Raw genomic sequence first — 18,873 nt, 5'->3', positions numbered from 1 at the left:
TGGTCTTGTTGAGAGAAGGTATTAAAAAAGCTGTTGACACTAGTGAAGATATCCCACACCATTAATGAGAAGCTCCATTCCACATAGTTTATAAGTAGGAATACAGTAAAGCTATGTCTACAATTTGAGCAAGAATCCAACAGATACAGAGCTGAATGGGAGTTTTGAGTCAGATCCAGAAATGAGTAAGAAGCCAAGAAAAGCATCTGCAGAGTACAGAAAGCCCCCATACTTCTTTGCATCTGTGGCAGAGAAGTAAAAGTTTGTGCTGAGTTTTACTACCAAGGTTTTGTATCAAAGACCAGAAAATGCAACAGAAGCATTGAGTAAGATTGCTATAGCAGTAAGAGAGGTCTGCAGCACACTGAAAGCACAGCTGCTCTCTGGTGTACTGAGCATTTGTAGGTCGAACTTATTTGAAGAAATTTGAGGTCAGAATGGAAAAGAGGAAATCAGGACACAGAACAATCTGGATGGAAAAGGAGATCTCACCTGAAATCCTCTGAGCCAGCAGAGCAGATATACTGATCCAAGTAATTCCACTTGTATTCTTCTAATCTCTCGTGGGAAAACTCTACCCAGCAAGAGACAAATTCAGAGTCAGAATGAGAGGGGCACAAGCTGTAAGTGTAGTTTATCTGAGCAGATTCATATGGATACCTAAAAAAAATACAACACAAACCTTAACCTTCGCATTATCAACAGCAGTGCTTCTCCTTCTTCTAAAGGGACAGAAGCTTCACAGTACATTCTTTTGAGTATAGGCAGCTGGGGAAGCATATTCATCTGCACATTAGCAAACTGCTCAACCACAGCGATACTCACTTGGGCAGATATCGAGTCACAGTAATTATTTTGTCTTTTAATGTCACTTTGTGGAAAGTACGGCCCATGCTCAGCCAGTACTGATCTTCTTCCTCAGGTCGATTTCTTGAAACAAGGCCTAGATGTAAAAATCAAAGCACAGGTCCTTTTAGCTTCCTGCCATATCCAAAACTTTATAAGCAAACTGGACCTATAGAAAAAGACTCCAGAGACAGATTTCTGAACTCAGACAAACTGAAAGACATCTTCCACCTTTTTCAGGGACATCTGCAGAATGAGCTTTTTCTTCTTGCAGTTTGTGAAGGCATTTGTTCAGTTATAATATTAGCAACACATACATCATCAAAATAGACTTTCTTTAGGGAGGACAAGGAGAAAACAAACAACATGAAGTGCTGAGAAACTGGTGGCTACAATTCTGAAGCTGGGCTCCACTTTCCCTTCCTCTCTGTCCTTTATTTCTGGAAATAATCACTTAAACTCAACATTACAAAACAGTGAAAAACAACTACATCTTGTGTATTCCCTGCTCTATGGACACTGTATCACTCTTGCCTGGAGAATATTCAGAAAGAAGTCTAAAGGCAAACAGTAAATCAGGTTCTCTCCACTGGATATGAGATTGTCTCATCCCACTCCCAGTCCTCTGTAATGTAACTAGGTTTAGCTGACACCTGGTTTCAGGATAATAGAACTTCATTTCTCTGCTCGGGACTTTCACAGCTATTACAAAGCTGGAAAAACACTGCTAGATTAATTTTGTAACTTTCAGATACACAAATTTTGGAGGTTTCAGTCTCTCATCTAACAGAGATGTGCCTGCCTTGTAGTAACCCTGTGAATTGTGGTTAAGATACATTCACCCAAAGTACACTCAAGCCATATTAAATCTAGGTTCAGCATCATGAAAATGAGGCCAGCTTCTTACTGCATTGCAAAAACCCTGTGGGTTTTCCTTCACAGTGCTCCTGAGTTGTTTGTGCTGCTCCAAATCAGGCTCTCCCCCACCAAACTTTTTTTTCACATAACAGAAAGAAACCAACCCCAAACCAACAACAAGGAAACTGAAACACGTACAAAAAAATGACAGTGGTTTCAAGGAATATCTCTGCTTGATTCATGGACGTTACTGGCACTGGCAGAAGGAGAGAGAGACAAACACTTCGTTTTCAATCCAAAGTCACCCACCTCGACTGTAAAGGGGACTGCTGCTGAGCGGGGGTGGCACAGCTGTGGCTGGCTTCTGTGGTTTAGGTTGCACAATAATTTGATAGCCTTGCATGAGACGCTGACAAATAAACTCCTCAAACACCTGCTGGGCTGTCATCTGCACTCCTTCCTCATCTCTCCTGAACACAAAGGTTAAGAAGGAGAGCAGAATAAGGAAGCTGACCACACACCTATTCTTAGCTCTGTGTTTCCTAATTGAGGACTTATTCCCACACTGAGCTCTCTGCAAGTGAAGCACTCTGCCTGTGAAAGCAACCTGCAGGAAGTGGAGAGAAAATGCACCCTGTTGTAAACAGGTGATGATGAGCTGCCTGGCAGTGCTTAATAGCAGCATCTGTGAAAGCTCATTTTAAAACCAGTAACAGAAGAAGACTCCAAAAGATTTGCTTACAACTTCCAATAAATACAAAGATCATTTTTTTACAGCACTTTCCAGAGAATCTCAGTACAGGCTGTACATGTTCAGCAGAACTCAGACTGCAGGTGAGCAGGCAATGCTCCACCCTTCCCCACAGCAGGAATTCAGGAGCAGAGAAAGATTTAAAGGCAGTTAAAACATCAATCAGCAGCTGGGATGATGAGAGACTCAGCATCACTACGCTGTGCTACTACAACTACTTCCTCTCTTGAACTTTGCCCTCCTGCTCTAAAGGGATATTTCTTCTTGGGGGCTCTTGTTATTTTTTGAAGTAGAAGTTTGTAAGCAAACCATTCCTAAAAAAGCATAGAGTATAATACTGTCAGATGGCAACATCAGAAAAGGTGCAAAATTACCACTGAAATGAGAAAAATCCAAGTATTTTGCTGCTAGTGATATCAGCAGCTCATTTTTCTCTTGTATAAACTGCAAAACATTCCTCTCCCATCAACTGTGTTTGAAGCACCTCGGATTCAATGCAAAACACTTGACAGAAAAGGTGCTGGCCAAACCTGTCCATGTCAGCTTCTGGGAGCAGATCATAGCAGCCCTCAGTGTAGTCATTCTGCAGGCTCTGGCGGTCGGGGAAGTAGTCCGTGGTAAGAGGGAGACACGCAGGAGTAGTGAGAGATTTCCAGTCCACTCCAACTGTACAACAGAAGCCTGGCACTACGGGGGGAGCAGACAGTGTCAGAACTGCCTCGTCGCATCATTGGGGGGAGACAATCAGGGCATATATGGTCACCCACGGAAAAATTGGGTGCGGAAGGAGATGAAAGCATGTGCAGAGGAGCGTTAAGGTTGAAGGAGAAGTGTGGAGTTGGCATCAAGACAACAGGAACAAGAAGGGGATGGAGTGGGGAGGGGAAAGGAAAGTAAGAGAGGAAGAAGGGAGGGAGAGAAAGAGACAGTTTGTTAAACAATGCAGTGCCACGTGCTAATTCAATCCCATCATGCAAACAGCAATCAAAGTTAATGCATTTAATTTTCTATTGATTGAAAGCTAAAGCCAAAACAGTCACTGCTCTGCCAAAATTACAGCAAGTTGGGTGCATTTACAAGTTATTAATAAAATAGGAGAACATTCCAAGTCTGAGCAAGAAAAAATCAGACCAGCTTTGCATCCCAGATAACTGCAGAATGAGTTGGGGACGAGCAGACAAAGAATGACAGACCAGCCTCATTTTGGAATAGTACAGCAGCACAGAAGGGAGTATTTCTACAGTTATAAAAACAGAAGACAGACCCAGAGGAAGACCAGAAAAATATTAACTCAGAAAGAATCCTCTCCCACACCATCTTCTGGAGTTATGTTGCAGATTCAAGATTACAGAGATCTAAAACTAGGCACTGAAAAGCAAAAGCTGACCAAATCAGCCATATCATCAGTTCATTACTGCACTACTTTTTATCCTGCCTCGAGCAATACGTAGCAAGGCACAAGGCCAACTACTAGTTCTTCTCACAGAGGTCTTATAAATTATTTTACTACAAAAATGTTAATAGGAAAAACACTGCAGAAGGAAATTACAAAGACCTGTTATAAAGAAAATGTTTTCGTGCTTGTTTCTATATTAGACTGAGGTACACAATTCTCACTAAATGACACCAAACTCAGAAACTGACTGCACTACTTCTGCTTCATTTGGCTGTGCCAAGCAAGCCCGTCATACTGAGAAGCAGATAAGAGTTCAGTCACTTCAGGTTTCAATACAATAGCATGTGGTAAGAAAGGAATTTCAGACATAAGATGACAAACAGTTCATATATTCAGAGATATGGAACTTCTGTCAGTGAGACACTCAGAATAGGGAGAACCTGACACAGCAGCACAAAAAACTACTGCTGAAAGGCAAGCAGGCTCAAGTTTCTTGCCTACCACCTCCTTATTCTTCTGTTCATTTCCCTCCCAATCTTCACATCTATTTTAATTCTTTCCAAAACCTTCCTCCTGCTTACTTGGATCTGGAGAGTTAGAGACAGCATCTTCTGATGAATCCTTGTTCTGAGTTTTGAGGTTCATCCCTACAAGAAAGAAAAATACGTATTTTTACTTTTTAAAATATTCCATGCTAGGTCCTTTAAGAGCTCAGGATTCTGCACAGAAAAAAAACAACAACAAAAAAAGAGATCTACCGAGGCAACTAATGAGGAGAAAGCGAGACATATACAATTCCAATATCAAGTGTTCAGTGACTCCAAATAAGCCCAAAGTATTAATTATGGGCAGTTTTAAAGGCCAACTAGCATTTAAAGGAACAATTTTAAAAAAACCTGACTTAGATGCATCCAGGAAATTGATGCATCATACCCGTTATTCTAAATAGCATTTACTAACAGAAAGGATGGTTATCTGCTCCCATTATGATGCTGGTAAAACAGTAGAGGTGGCTCAAACTGGCATTCATCTTTCATCAGCTCCACTGATGCCATCTGCCACCTAGCTAGGGAATTGCAACAAGATTTATTTGCTCTGAACTGTCTCTACCATCTGCTGGATAACAGAGACACCATACTGAATGTCAGCGCAAACAGATGCAGCAGTTCTTTACTGTGAAGCACACATTGCAGCAAAACATGCTGTGGGCAGCAAAGGAGATCAGATTCACTGAGAAATCATATTTTTGGAAATAAAAAAAATAAGCGTTCCATTTCATAGATGACTTAAACCATAAGGGAGAAACAGAAGTCAAACCACTGAGTCACACCACAGCAGCTACAGATGGCTGAGGGGGTTCAGTCAGGGAAGGCACCCATGATGACTTTCATAAAGACAGACACAGATCAGCCTCCACCACATACATGATTTACGTCCAACCTACAGACATGAAAGCTTTCTATAAAATGCAAGGATGTTTAACAGCAAATTATACCCAGCAGCTGAAATGCAGCTTAGACTTTGTTCTGGCAATTGCTATCTGTCATTCAGAAAAAGCAGAGGACAAAAATGACATGAATTCAAATGAAACCCAAAGAAGGAAATAATGGAAGTCGCTTTCAATGCAGCTACATGAACAAGACAAACATGAAAACTAAGCCTGCTAACAAAACACCCTCGTGACTCTGCAGTGACCATAGGGGAAATATGTAACTGTTTTCACTCAAATGCAATTTCAAAGGGTGAACTTTTTTTTAATACCAATTTGAAGATTTTTATTTACTTATTTTTAAGTCTTGAAAGTTATAGGACAAAAGATAATTTCAAAATTCTATGTATCCTATCTGAAAAGAACGTGCCTAAAATCAGAAGATAGGCTGCTATAATCAGGCAACACAACCAAATGCTACTGGGACATATTAATCCAGTTACAGGACTAAAAAGCCAAACAAACCAGAACAATTTCTACCAATGCAGGTCTGTGGGTAGGGTAAGAAACACAGCATTGATCTTCAACTGAAAGCACAGACATGAGTCTACTCTTTAAAATGTGATTAAATATTTTGGGCTATGTGAGTAACATTTGGTGTGAGCAGCACTGTGTTCTGAGTGCTTAAAATCTGGAGAAAGTGCTTTGCTAAGGAACAAGAAGAAATGCCAGAAAGTATAAATTCCAAAATCTTCCATGCACAACAGGGCTGCAGCTTTACAGATGCTCTCAAAACCCTGATATGACAAACTTTATTATTTTTAAACATAGAAGCTGATGGAATAGAAATGCTCAAATCTGTTACTCCAAAATAATGATATCTAGAGGAAACCACACACGGAAAAAGAGCTCTGAACAAATCCAGTGCATATTTAGGGCTTTTTTTTTTTGTGTACACACACCAGTGCTTTACTGCTACAGAACTAAGCTACTGCCTGAGAGTTTATGGTATGCCAACAAGGAGCAGCTTTTCCTTCTGAAGTTTATAATATGGAACTAGACAAGTAGAGACGCATCAAAAAAGATGCATCTCCTCAGAGTTGGAAATGGTTTCTTCTGTTGTTGGTTCTTTTATCTGTAATGCCTGGTTCACCTACTTCCCATGCTTCCTGGCTCCACTACTGTTGCTGTCAATAAGGGCCTCGTCCCAAACACGAAGCTCTGCCACTGCTGTGTTACCTGCACCATTGCTGCCAGCCAGACCGTTGGAATACTCCTCTGTGCCACTGAAGCTCAGGAAGGAGGCGCCGTCACCTGGATGCCGAGAAGTGCTGTGCCTGGAGAAAACCAAAGCAGCCTGTATTTCAGCACAAATACTTGCCACACTCATGACATTCCATACTTTTACTAACAAGCAATATAACAAATAATGAGCAACCAGCCTGCCATCCCAACTGAGCTTTCACAACCATGCTCCTCCTAATGATGTTTGCAAGATGGCAACAGGCACAAAAAAATACTGAGCAATAACAGTGCACTGTCTTCACTGAACAACAGAGAGCTAGATACACATACATCTCCCCCAGAGAAATAAAACTTAGTTGTTTACTGAATCTGATTTCATGGCCCAGAAAGCCAGCATTCCAGACTAAGGAAATTACTTTGTGTCATCCACAGAGACCACGAAAAGATTCAAAGAAAGTACTATCAAGAATAAGACAGCAGGAGACATGAGTGTTAAGATCAGAAATTTTAAAATATTATGAAGTAATAGGGAGGCAATAATCTTTTATTTACAGTAGAATTACGGCACAAAGACTGTGAGGACTATATAGTATGAAAATTATGCAACACACAGAGGGATGAGAGCATGCCAAAGGATAGCACACAAAACAAGCCAGGATAACAACCTCCCTTGAAAGAAATGAAAAATGCTTGAAAGAAAACCAGACTGAAATTTCCTGCAGGACTGTTCAAAGGCAGCATGGGAAAAACATCCCTGAAAACTCAGAAGGCAGAGGATAGCACATGCTCCTCACTCTGCTCATTCTGAAACAATATGGAACACAAACCTCTATAAGCAAGAGGAAATAACAGCAGGAAAAATATTAAAATTATTGATAAAAGAAATTAGTATTGGCAATTCTGAGTTGTCTAGGATACCAAAATGTTTTTTTTTGTAAATGATATTTAATAAGCATAGAGTAAAAAACAGACAAAACGTCTTCAATAAAAGAATTACCAGGCAAAAACCAGGTAAGAGAATATCTGGAAACTGGAGAATAACTGTGCAGCTCGATAAATGGCTTACATCGAGAGAAGGACCTAATTTCTCTCACTGTAAAATCAGCTTCCCCACAATCATACCATATCCTGTGACACTGGGACCTCACTTCTCACAGCCAACAGTCAGTACAAATTCCCAGCCCTGACCAAAGCTTGTTTTTAAGAAAAAATTGTTTTGAGAACACAGGTACTTTCATTTGCAATCCACTCCTGATGTTTATCATGGCTGTACTTCTTACGAGCAAAGGGAATACAGGAATGAATGGATGGGTCTGGAAGGGTTCAGCAGTTACTGGGAGGCAAAGCTATGTCTTATCCTAAAAAATGTTCTGTTCTGGCTACTGGCATAAAGAGCCAAGAGTTAAACACAATCTCTAATAACCCAAATTTGAATGAATCCATGAATAATGCTTTGTATTGCTCATGCATTGCAAGCTGTCATAAGCTACTGCCTTCCCCAAGCTAGAGAAGGTAAACCATTTCCAGAATTGCCACAAGAGAAGTACATGCTGCATTTGATGCAGCACGTTATTGAACTTTCAGATGACAGCCTATAACACAGAGAGAATTTTAATGAAAAAGGATATTACTGCAAAGAGTACCCAGATCCATCCTGAGGACCTCACCTGCCAGCTGCCTCGTGATAAGCCAGCTCCAGCAGCTCAGCAGAGGAGTGTGTCAAATCCTGCTGCCCACTGTCCTGCATTTCTGCCATATTCTGTCGGGTTTGGTGATGAATCTGGATAGCTTCTCCTGATGGACCTACAGTTACAGTTTGATCATTAGTTCACTTCATCTGCCTCGATTCCTCATTTGTTTTCATTCACTCATACCCCTCTCGTGCCAACACCTCTGCTTTAACAAGTCCATACACCCAGCACAGCCTCTGTTACGCCGCAGAGTACTTCAAGTCACCAGATTTCACACTGGTTCCCTTGTTGGATGAAGAAAGCAATTCCTAGCTGTGTAACATGCTATGAAACAGACTTACCCACAGGAAAAGTGTGCATCCAGCGCCTCCTGTTAGATGTAAGCTTCATGGGCATGCGTGATGGAGCAAACGGATTGATCAGTGCTCTCTGGGGTGTGTATCCCCCAGGCCGAATGTGTAGCATGGATTCTGCACTGCCAACGTGGAACCTCCCTGGGGCACTGGAGTCACGCTGCTGAGACTCCAGCATGTTGTCAAGGGCATCTAGAAAGCACAACTTAAAGTCAGCGTGGATCAGCCAAGTAAAAGAAAGCCAATTGCTATGGGATATAAAGACCCCCCAGGGTAAGTGGGAACGAGGAGAGCTGAGGAACAAGCAGGGAGAGATGCTGAAATCAATTTCAATCTAGTCTGTAAGTTGCAACAAACAAGAAAGAGTACCATTTCGCTTGCCATTACAGCATTTCTGTGTAGTGTCACTTTATACCCAATAGAGCCAACTATGCAAAATTACTCAGAGCTTTGAGAATTCCTGAAGAAACAAAGCAAAAGACTGAAAGAACATACAAGAAATCTCAAAATGAGCACCAAAGAAGCCACAAGTGAGTAATGTATACATTTTTTGTAACGTTCAGATTTGGCCACTTAAATATGAAATTATTTCCAGAAGACACTGGGACACAAGATCTCAGCAAGCTAGCAGCCAGTCATTACTCTTCAAGGTAGAACATAAATACAGTTATTTAGAAATAGGAGGAACAAACTAGATGACTAAGTAGCATTTGCTGTGTTCAATGACCAGAAAACTCCAAGAGAAGGGATGATCTCGTTTAGCACTGCATACTGCTTACCAGAACGTGAACAATTCCAGTTACTCTGATCATTCCCTCCCCATCAGTCCTGTTCAACACTCTACATCCCCAAGCAGGGCATGTCCTCAGCTGAGCCACACCACCACCCTTCAGACTAAAGGAGTAACAAAAATACAAGAGTATCTATGTATATATTAACTGACAGAATGGGGAGAATGCATGAAAAGGTAAATGTGACAAAGTTCCTTATGTGATAGCAGGTCCACACCAGTAAATCCTATTCCTATAGGAAGACAAATATGATATGGAGTATCAGACAGAAAGAAATGAAAAATAAAAGTATGGAGAGCCTTCAGGGACAGAACTCTACTGATCAAGCAATTGCAGGGGGAATGCAATTTACCCAGCAGTGGGCTTATGAAGCTATCACATACTGTCTGAGAATAAAATTAAATCAGAAGAGTGGGGGGGGAAAAAAAAAAAAAAAGGGAGACTGTCATCACTGCTAACACACTGAGACAGCTCAGCAGTACTGTCAAAAGGAAAGACCCAGAAAGTGACTCTTAACAACAGTAACTACCCATAGAGAGAAGTTACAAGCAGGGTCCCCCAGGGCTCATTACTAAGGTCAGCTCTCATTTCACAGATTATAGGTGACCTGGATGATAAAAACTTACCTGTATATGTCCACATTTGCAGACAGGCACAGAATAGTCAAATATTAGGGAAGGCAATAGGCAAGGGAAAAGAACACCTCAGTATTGGGACACTTCTATTTAGGACAAGCCAATTAAAGAAATGCAATGGAAATGGACAAGGATGAAGGAAGAACGCAAACCCAGACATAGCTGGAACACATAAAAGCTGCAGCACAACTTTCAGTGTGAGCACATTTTCCCCGTATTGACCTGGCAGACCAACGTGAGCTTTGATTTTCTCTTTCCCCTCACCACCTAAGGTATTTTCCCATCTGCCTCAGGCTGACCTCTGGTGCTGGTATAGCCCAAAGAGCTGCTGACTTCATACTGATGCAGGTGAGGCCGTGGGATCATCAGGATGTTGGAGATCTTGCCCAGTGAGCTGTCATCAGAAGCCTGGCTCCTCACCTCCTCTGGGGGCAGCGTGCGGCTCTGCAGAGAAGGGCTGCATGAGACATCATAGGAACTAGAGCTCTTTCTGGTACGACTTTCTCTCTCCCTCACGGATCTGCTGAAAAGAAACAGTTACATGCAGTGATAAGAAAAAAGGGAGAATTCACTCCAGAATTTTAAAGGGGCTTGAACAAGCTCAACTCATGTAAAAGATTCAACAGCCAAGTGCAAAAAAAAGACAACTAAAAGGAAGCTACCACTATGTTTTGGTTTGGTTATTTGGATACTAAATACTCAGTGCATTATACAGTAAGCTCATGCTCTCCTCCTATTTCTCCAAGTACATTATGCATCAAGAAATACACCAGAACATCACTGCTCTCAAACTGGTACACTCACAGTCCTCTTACCTAAAAGTGGTGCAGCGTTGAGCTCTGGATGGACCTGGCAGTCTGAACACCTGGGCATCATAGCCATCGTAATCAACCTGGATGGGCAGGGCATTCTCAGCATCTTTCGGAGCTCCTAAAGCTGAAATAAAATCATATGGTTCTGGAACCTCTTCCAAGAATGTTAAGAACTGCAGGGCAGAAGCATCCAACTCACACCACTAAATAGCAGCTCTTCCAAAAGAAAACGCATACAAAAATCTGATGAGCAGAAGACTGGAAGGGATGCTTGCTCAGTTATCAGTGCCTGTGCCTCTGAATCTGAGTTGCTGAGGCCCTAACGTCTTTCCCACATACATCCAAGAGATTAATTACTCAATAAACCATTTCTTGTATAAACAGATGCCTCAAATCACTTCAAGAGGAAAGTGCATATTTTAAACCATCTTTGCAAGAAATGACAACTCCTCTTTCAGAACACACGTTCCTGAAATTAGGTGGTACTAAGCAGAACGCAGGCTTCTCCCAATGCAATTCTGTGGCCATATCACTGACAGCACCTCAAGCCAGCAAATGAGTCCTGTCCACTTCTCATGAATGGCAGTGCAAGCACACCAGCCTGACCCCACTTATTTCTGTAGTCAGGTGACAGGCAGCTAGGACCTACTGCCTCCCTCCACTGTAGTTATTTGCCTAGAACGCAAATCAGAGATCCACATTAACATCCTGGGTAACAACTGTGTGCTTTTCAAGTTCTTCTGCAATAACTGGCCCTTCTGGCATCTCATCAGAAGTGTCTTTGCTGCTAATGTCACAGTCTTACTACAGCTGCTTGTTAGTTAGGGAGTCAGTGTGACAGATCATTCCAGAGGAGGATTACTCACAGGCATCTCGGCTATTTTTTGTTTTCTCAATCAGTGGCTGGAGGGTCCAACAAAGGAGTTATGAAGAAAGAGATAAGGAGAAAAACAACAGTCAGCATATTGTAAGGAAATACCCCAGTGTGATAAAGCATCAAATTCAAGCTCACTGAAGCAGCCATAACACGTCAGAAGTATAAGACTGTATAAAGTATAAAGCATTTCTCACCTAGGTTAATTTTAGAGATCAGGACGGACTGATCCCAACAAACTAGTCCCTCATGCATAACCCCTACGACACCCATTTACAGACTTGTTTGCAATGTCTTTTAAACAGAGAAATGTAGTGACTACTGTTCCAATATTAACATTGCTAGGATTGGATGCTTGGCTGTGAGATGATTTCTGACCTAATCAGAAAGATACCTACTTTCCTTCCTGCCAGTTTGATCCGTGGAGTGAAGCTGTTACACTGAAGCTGGCTTTTGGACGTGTAGAAACTGAAAGACAGGATAGTTCAGCTGTCTTCTAGGAACTGAACATAGCTGCACAACCACATAGCAGACAATCTATGAATTTGAGCCAGTCATTTGAGGGAAAAAAAGGGTGTACCTTTCTTTGCTTAAGACAACATCTGAAAAACACTGCAGATGGTTAAGTAGAGAGACAGTACTCTTTTCCTTGAAGACCAGCCTTAGAATTTCATATAACCTCAGTCTTGACCTCCTCTTAATGTGTTAAAGTCTGCATTCCCCAGTTCATTTCCTCCTTCTACAGAACCATATCAGCTTTCACTGTCTATAGAGTACTGCACAGTTTACATGATTCTTTCCCTAATTTACATGACAGTAATGACTCACACGAACTGCTTGAAAACTAAGGATCTCCTCCCATTTGGGGTAATTATTCTTTAAGATCTGTTCCTTGTCACCTGAATCTTTTAAATCCTGCCATCAAACACCTCTTTCATCTAAGGAAAGGACCAGTGCCTTCCAGCTACTTGAAAAGACTGCATATACACAACGCTTGAATGGTTATTAGTCAGGACAGCCATACAATGCATGAAGATAAAACGAAGTATTAAAAGGAAAAAAAAAAAGTTCTGCTGCAGAACAGGGATTGTAGAAGCTGCTTTTGTTCTGATGTCTAATGGTAGAGAAAGAGCAGAGAGCTTTAGGACACAATGTTTAAGAGAAAGCAGAAAGAAAACCTACCACGCCTTGGGGTAAAGCAATGTAAAACTGAGCCTGCGTTTCCTGTAATTGCTCTAATAATTATCCATGCTATTCACATGCTCTTGACCTGTAACTATTCACTGGAGAGGTACTTATTTTTCCCTAGCAATCAATTTAGTTGAAGTGACAGTAATTTTTCTGAGCTTCCTGACTTACTTAAATCATAATTTAAGGCTACAACTCAGCTGGAAAGAGAGCTTAAGATCAAAACTTTTTCCACTTCAAATTGCCTATCACATCTGACATGTTGAATTAATGACCAGAGTTCTGCAACAACAGTCTTAGCTCTGCAAGACCACTGTCCCTGCTTTGTAAGCAGAGCAGCAGAAATAACGGCAGAAGAAAGAAATCAACATATGTGCAGAGAAGAAAGCACAGCACAGATGTTTTGCAAAGGCTATTATCTCCTGAAAAACTTTAAGAGCTCACCTACCTATGGTTTATCCAGTGTGGAATGTTGTAGTCATCACCCAGCCTGGAATCCCCAGGTCCACAGCGATTATGGAGCTGTAAGAGGAATTCAAGGCAAAGCGACCAGTAGTGTCTGTCACAAAGTAACACTCCTTCTAGGAACAGAGAAGGGAGGAACAGCATGCATTACCTTAAAGAGCGGCACAGCGTGCAATGGTTGCTCTCCCATGCATACCAAGTCCACACCAATGCCTGTAAACAAATAACAGCAGAGTTCAGCTGTCAGAACAGACCACATGCTTTGTATTCACAATAGATTTTAAAAACATGATTGCACTGTAAATAGTAGAGAGCAATGGCTACAAAACCACCTGTGGGAATATCAAGTGTTTCTTCTAGACTAACATAAATCATGAAGGATAATCCTGCAAGGAGAAGGTCTGTGTGGACTGATGAAGTGCTCCACTATCATTGAAACAAATCAATACCTGCAAGTTCTCTAAAAACCAAATCACTTCATCAGTGCAGACACAAGCCCTCCAGTTGCGGCCCCTCTTTCAAAAAAAAAGTACAAAAGTTGCAAATACTATTTCAGCACAAGAAAAGGGCAGAACTTTCCCAAAGCTATCTGTTACCCTTCACAGAAGTGACTGGTTATTTACCATTGTCTATCATCCGCTGCTTGGTCAGAATCATAAGGAGGCGATCGACTTCAAACACACCCACGCCAGGGGTGATGACCACTGACATCTGCCCAGTCCGATCAAAGTTCCTGTTTATGTAATGCTTGTCGAACACTGCGAGGAAGAAGCAGGGAGCACTTCATCAGAAAAAGATGCTGGATGTATTTCTCAAAGCAAGGGAGTTGACTCTCTGTTGGTAAAGGCATTAAACAAGTTTCCACAAAGCACATGTGAAAGTTAGGACTTGCACGTAGCATTGTTCAACCAGTAATATAAGTAAAGCTATAGTAGTAAGGCAGAAAAAGAAAACAGGAACTGGATACCTAAAAAGGGGTCTTTTTTCATATGCTTCGTGTTCTAACATCTCACAAAACAAGCCAACAACAAAAAAAAAACCACACAGCAAACGAAAAAACATCCAGTGCTTCGAAAACAAGCAAACCCCACCTATATCATAAACCCCTCCTACATCATAACATAAAGGTCAGCACTGGTCACTAACGTGCTGTGCTCCCCCTCTCGTGTAAATACAGCCATTCAGAGGATAGAAACACTTGATGTAAAGAGTCACAAAAAAGCACATCTTTGGGGATCCCTTCCAGACAATTAAATCCACCTGTCTGCTAAAAAAAGATGGATCACCTTGACCCAAGTAACATTTGATCAGCCTGCTTTTGAAAGGCTCACAGAATTAAGAAATTCCATTTCTGTTGCAAGAAGTTTGCACACAGACCCACAGCTGGGAGAAACATTTTCATCTGAACAAGGCCCTGCATTGGTTCCTGAACCACCCAACACTCTGTTAGGAGAGTCACTGTTTTTTCCAGAAACACACATTAGAAACTTGCTTCTGAAGCAGGAAATGACAGTTGAACCACTTCATATTTCTCTCTCCTCAGTGACATTAAGGAACAGGCAGGAGAAGCCCACAACCATTCACTTGCACCTGTTTTAGTGGCTCCTCCTCTGTATATTTTTATCTGTTGTTCATAACTTACCATTGAATGAAAGATTTATGGCCTCCAAGTAGTTCCCTTGTGCTGATGTAGAATTGAAACCTGGAGGAAAGCCCTCTGGACGAGCGTTCAGAAGGAAAAAATAAATCAATTGTAACTGCATTGGTATTAAGGCCTATTACCTCAACAAATTACAGGCAAAAATGGTGCATCTCACAGAAAGATCTGAGCAAAACAACTTACTCAGGAGAGCACTTAAGTAGTGCAGTATCAGACTACAACAAAAGCTGGAGTTTACAAACAGTTTTCCTAAAAGATTTTTTTTTTAAGAGAGTAAAAGCCCAGGAAAGGGGTTTCCTTTCACCTGCTTGCTCCAGTCGAACCAGCACAGGATACTGGATGAAAAGCTTTTTAATGGTCACAAGCAATGAGGTCCACTCTTCTCGTCTCTCGTTCTGAACTACAACTCTAGAAAGAGCACAGCTCAGTAAGTATCATGACAGGAATACAAACCACACTCACACCCAAGGGGCAGACTAACATAGCAAACAAGATCGTGCGGCCACAGAATGGGAAGTGCTGCCACTTTCAGACATGCAGTTTTTCAGTCTTAATTCCTAGCAAGGTCCTACAGCTAACAACACGACGTTCTCCACAAGGGTGGTGCATACACTGTGAGACAGCTGAAAGAACAGGAAAGAAGACATACTTGTAAAAATCTTCATAAAACCTTCCCTCGTGATCCTGCCGGATGGATGCACGATGTGTTTCAGGAAACTCATCTGAAATGGAGGCAGCACAGCAATCACACTGAGTTCTTGTACAGAAATGCCTGTTGTCTTTTCTAGCAGGGAGTGGTTAACTCCCACTGAAGAGGAAAATCTCTGATAAATATTAGTTGTCCCTCACAACATTTAAATTGCTTTTAAAGCAACATGACAGCTTGAGTACAAGGAAAATTCGTCACATTTTCCTCCAAGTACAGTTTTTACTGCAGTACTGTCACGACAGTGGCTGTGTATCCATTGTGCTTGGTAGGGAACACTTTTGACATGGGCATAAAAAACAGCAGAAAGAGTCTTTGCCAGACACTAAAAATCTCTGATGAGAGGAGAAAGGTTAAAAACAATAACATGAAAACACAGAATTTACTTACCTATACATTTTGCTTCATAAAACGTTCTAGAAAATAGAACCACTGTCACTTCATGGCTACAATTCTTCTCCTGTCCAGGAAGAACAGAAAAAAAACTTTCACACAAAAAAGGTTAACACTCAGAACATACACATATAGTAACGCCCTCTATACCTCACATGTAGGACCTAGATAAAAGTGTACTGCTGTATTTATGTATAGCCAAAAAGACTGTGTCTGCCTCTATGATATAACATAAAGCTCTGTCCTGAGGAGTCTGTTCTGCTAGGCTTTAGTGCATTAAATGGAAGCATCCTCCATTAGCCTTAAAGCAACTCCCTTCTGTAGTTACCAGGATACAAGATTTCTGTGTAAAAAAAACACAGCTGACTCAATGTGTTTGCTTTTATAAACTACTCACTGACAGCAATGTGATACTGTTATTTCTTACTGTTCAGATAGATGCCCCTAACAGTTCCATGGAAACAAGACACTAACCTCACTGAACAGTTACAGTGCTAATACACACAATGGAATTAATGAGCTGGAAAGAGCATATTGGCCATCCCCTGCAAAAGGAAAAGCCTGAAAAGCCCTGGTCAGAGAGAGCCCCCAGATCACCCAGGCCCATATCCAACATGGTACACTAGTATCAAAAACAGAACAGAAGCCTTATACACATCATGCAGAGCTCCCAGTAAATCTCCAGGGGAGAAAAAGCACAACGAAAATGAATCAAACCTGTAGTTCTTCACATTTGTGAGTGCTATGAGCTATACTTTGCACAGATGTGACACATGTAGGGTTTCAGGCTCTTTTGCCTTGTCTAGCTACCCTTCCAATTTAGACTGCAGATTTTGTATGTCTTGAGTACTGCTACAGTTCACTTATTCATGTCCATAGAAATCTGCTGCCCCAGGCTTTCTCCACAGCTGCGTGGCTAAAAGGATTTCAGCCTCCAATCCTACCCTCTCCCCTAATGCAGGGCTGCCAACAGCAGCTGCACCTTGCTGGGAGCCAAGGCGTGCACTGAAACAGGAGATGGCTCCTTGTTGTTCGGCTGTGCAAAGATAGCGAGGCTTTGTTTGTTTGTTTCAGAGAGCACCGCTTCCAAGAGCTTGCACACCACCAGTGGCCCCAATCTACAAACCAGCAACACAACTGGGTTACATAATGCCAGGGAACCATTGGGAACTAAGCTTTGGAACAAAGACTCCACAAAACAAACTTGAGTTGCACCTGCATCACACATGTAGCAACTTAAGGCCAGTCAGACCTGCCACCCAAACCAACCAACTGCATGACAACCACAGCAGATACAATAGAGCAGTACTGGAGCCACCTGCACACACACAATTTACCAGCTGACCTACAGTAACCACTCTTCTGCTGCCCAGGAGCCATCTCTCTTGTTTTTGTAAACCTTAGTGCTGCCTGACACAACGTGGGCCTTCCTCAAACAGGCAGCTGGATGGATTCATGAAGATGGCACAGACATCTTATTTCAGAACAGGATGAACTTGAGCAGCTATTTACCTTCCATTTTGTGAAGAGGTCAGCAAGGAAACCATTCACAGCTTTCTCAAAGTACAAGTCCCCTGCAAAGTAATCACACCCAAACATCAAACAATAGCAACTACTTCAATTACAGGCTGTATTTTACACTGAGATTCTAGGAGTTATTTTTTATTAGGATCAGAGCAATTTGCTCTGTGCACACTGAATGCTAACAGTACTAAAGAGGGCATAAAAAAAGATTTAAAAGCAGGATTACATTTCAGACGATTTAAACAAAACTGTTGTATTGTCACACGGATCTGACCTTTACATCCATTCTTCCAACACATTTACAACATGCTGGGAAAGCATCTGTACTGTCTTTTAGAAATAGCATTCACAACTGATCCCCTGCTCTGCTTTGGAAAGCTGCCCAGCTACATATGCCTAAGCACATGGTCAAAGGAAGGGGTAAGAAAGCTGCTAAAGAACTAAGGCAGCAAAAACAATAGGGCAATGACAGAGCTAAGAAACTCATGCTAACCTCTCGAATTTTGAATACTTTTAGCAACCTTCCCCTGAGCTAAAGGCAGAGCTCTCCCATCAGCCACTGTCAAGAGAAATCTGTAATATCGAGACATTCTTTGCTTGGGTCTTCCATTCATTTCTGCTTTCAGGGTTCCAAGCCCTCATCACCAAACGTTTGCAACACAGAAAAACCTTTGCAAGCTTCATATTCAAGCTGGTCCCCTTGAATTAATTGCTGAGATAATGACAGCCAGGCACTACAGTAACAACAGGAAAATTATGGGGCACTCAGGAGAAAGAAAGCGTGGCACTGGGAATAAGGCTCTAAGAGAACACCACAGCATACCTCAGAGCAATGCCTACACCAAAGGTGGGATCTTTTAGTTTTCTACAAGTGGTAGAAAGGTATCATAGTGGCTGTTTTCTAGTAGCAGCAGAAAGGACAGCTGCAGTCCTGCACACTCAGAACCAGGCAAGCCAGTTAACCACGTACCATAGATATCAAAATCCCACATTTCACAGCTCATCTGGATGAAAATATAAACCATGGCAGAAGTGGAGCGGAAGACCACCTGCAGGGGAATTAAACATCTTTCAAACAAGGTACATTCACAACAAGTGCCAAACGTGGAAGTTAACTACCAAGTAAGTGACATGACTGGGCCCACTGCACTGCGAGGAATTCCCCCTCCAAGGGAAGAGCAATCAGTGAAGAACAGTTGAACTTCACTGATCACTCATTCCCGCTGCCATTTTTCAACTCGCTACACAACCAGCTC

At 41.8% G+C, this 18,873-nt stretch overlaps 1 protein-coding gene across 13 annotated transcripts in view; it reads right to left on the bottom strand.

Annotated features, from left to right (window-relative positions):
• DEPDC5 (DEP domain containing 5, GATOR1 subcomplex subunit) overlaps window positions 1–18,873 on the bottom strand; it is a 42,002-nt gene that overhangs the window by 18,351 nt on the left and 4,778 nt on the right. For 6 of the 13 annotated variants that reach the window (XR_008208271.1, XM_052689590.1, XM_052689600.1 and 3 more), the window contains exons 9-29: window positions 18,588–18,666; window positions 17,606–17,667; window positions 16,091–16,160; window positions 15,644–15,716; window positions 15,299–15,402; window positions 14,977–15,051; window positions 13,958–14,092; window positions 13,486–13,547; window positions 13,318–13,391; window positions 12,080–12,149; window positions 11,674–11,710; window positions 10,811–10,931; window positions 10,295–10,518; window positions 8,558–8,761; window positions 8,193–8,328; window positions 6,520–6,617; window positions 4,433–4,498; window positions 2,986–3,169; window positions 2,014–2,174; window positions 826–943; window positions 493–660 (exon numbers count right to left, since the gene is read on the bottom strand). Coding sequence is in view for 12 of the 13 variants with exons in the window: in XM_052689590.1 (XP_052545550.1) it covers window positions 493–660; window positions 826–943; window positions 2,014–2,174; window positions 2,986–3,169; window positions 4,433–4,498; window positions 6,520–6,617; window positions 8,193–8,328; window positions 8,558–8,761; window positions 10,295–10,518; window positions 10,811–10,931; window positions 11,674–11,710; window positions 12,080–12,149; window positions 13,318–13,391; window positions 13,486–13,547; window positions 13,958–14,092; window positions 14,977–15,051; window positions 15,299–15,402; window positions 15,644–15,716; window positions 16,091–16,160; window positions 17,606–17,667; window positions 18,588–18,666 (2,321 nt within the window). In the remaining variant the exon portion in view is untranslated. Of the gene's footprint in view, window positions 1–492; window positions 661–825; window positions 944–2,013; window positions 2,175–2,985; window positions 3,170–4,432; window positions 4,499–6,519; window positions 6,618–8,192; window positions 8,329–8,557; window positions 8,762–10,294; window positions 10,519–10,810; window positions 10,932–11,673; window positions 11,711–12,079; window positions 12,150–13,317; window positions 13,392–13,485; window positions 13,548–13,957; window positions 14,093–14,976; window positions 15,052–15,298; window positions 15,403–15,643; window positions 15,717–16,090; window positions 16,161–17,605; window positions 17,668–18,587; window positions 18,667–18,873 lie in introns of those variants that run through there. The other 7 variants (XM_052689593.1, XM_052689598.1, XM_052689592.1 and 4 more) reach the window with 4 other exon arrangements.

This window comes from Tympanuchus pallidicinctus, unplaced genomic scaffold (assembly GCF_026119805.1).
Source record: "Tympanuchus pallidicinctus isolate F22 unplaced genomic scaffold, pur_lepc_1.0 scaffold25, whole genome shotgun sequence".
In the NCBI taxonomy this organism is placed as follows: domain Eukaryota; kingdom Metazoa; phylum Chordata; class Aves; order Galliformes; family Phasianidae; genus Tympanuchus; species Tympanuchus pallidicinctus.
Note: the sequence above shows the minus strand (reverse complement) of the source record. Positions and strands in the feature narration are given on the sequence as shown.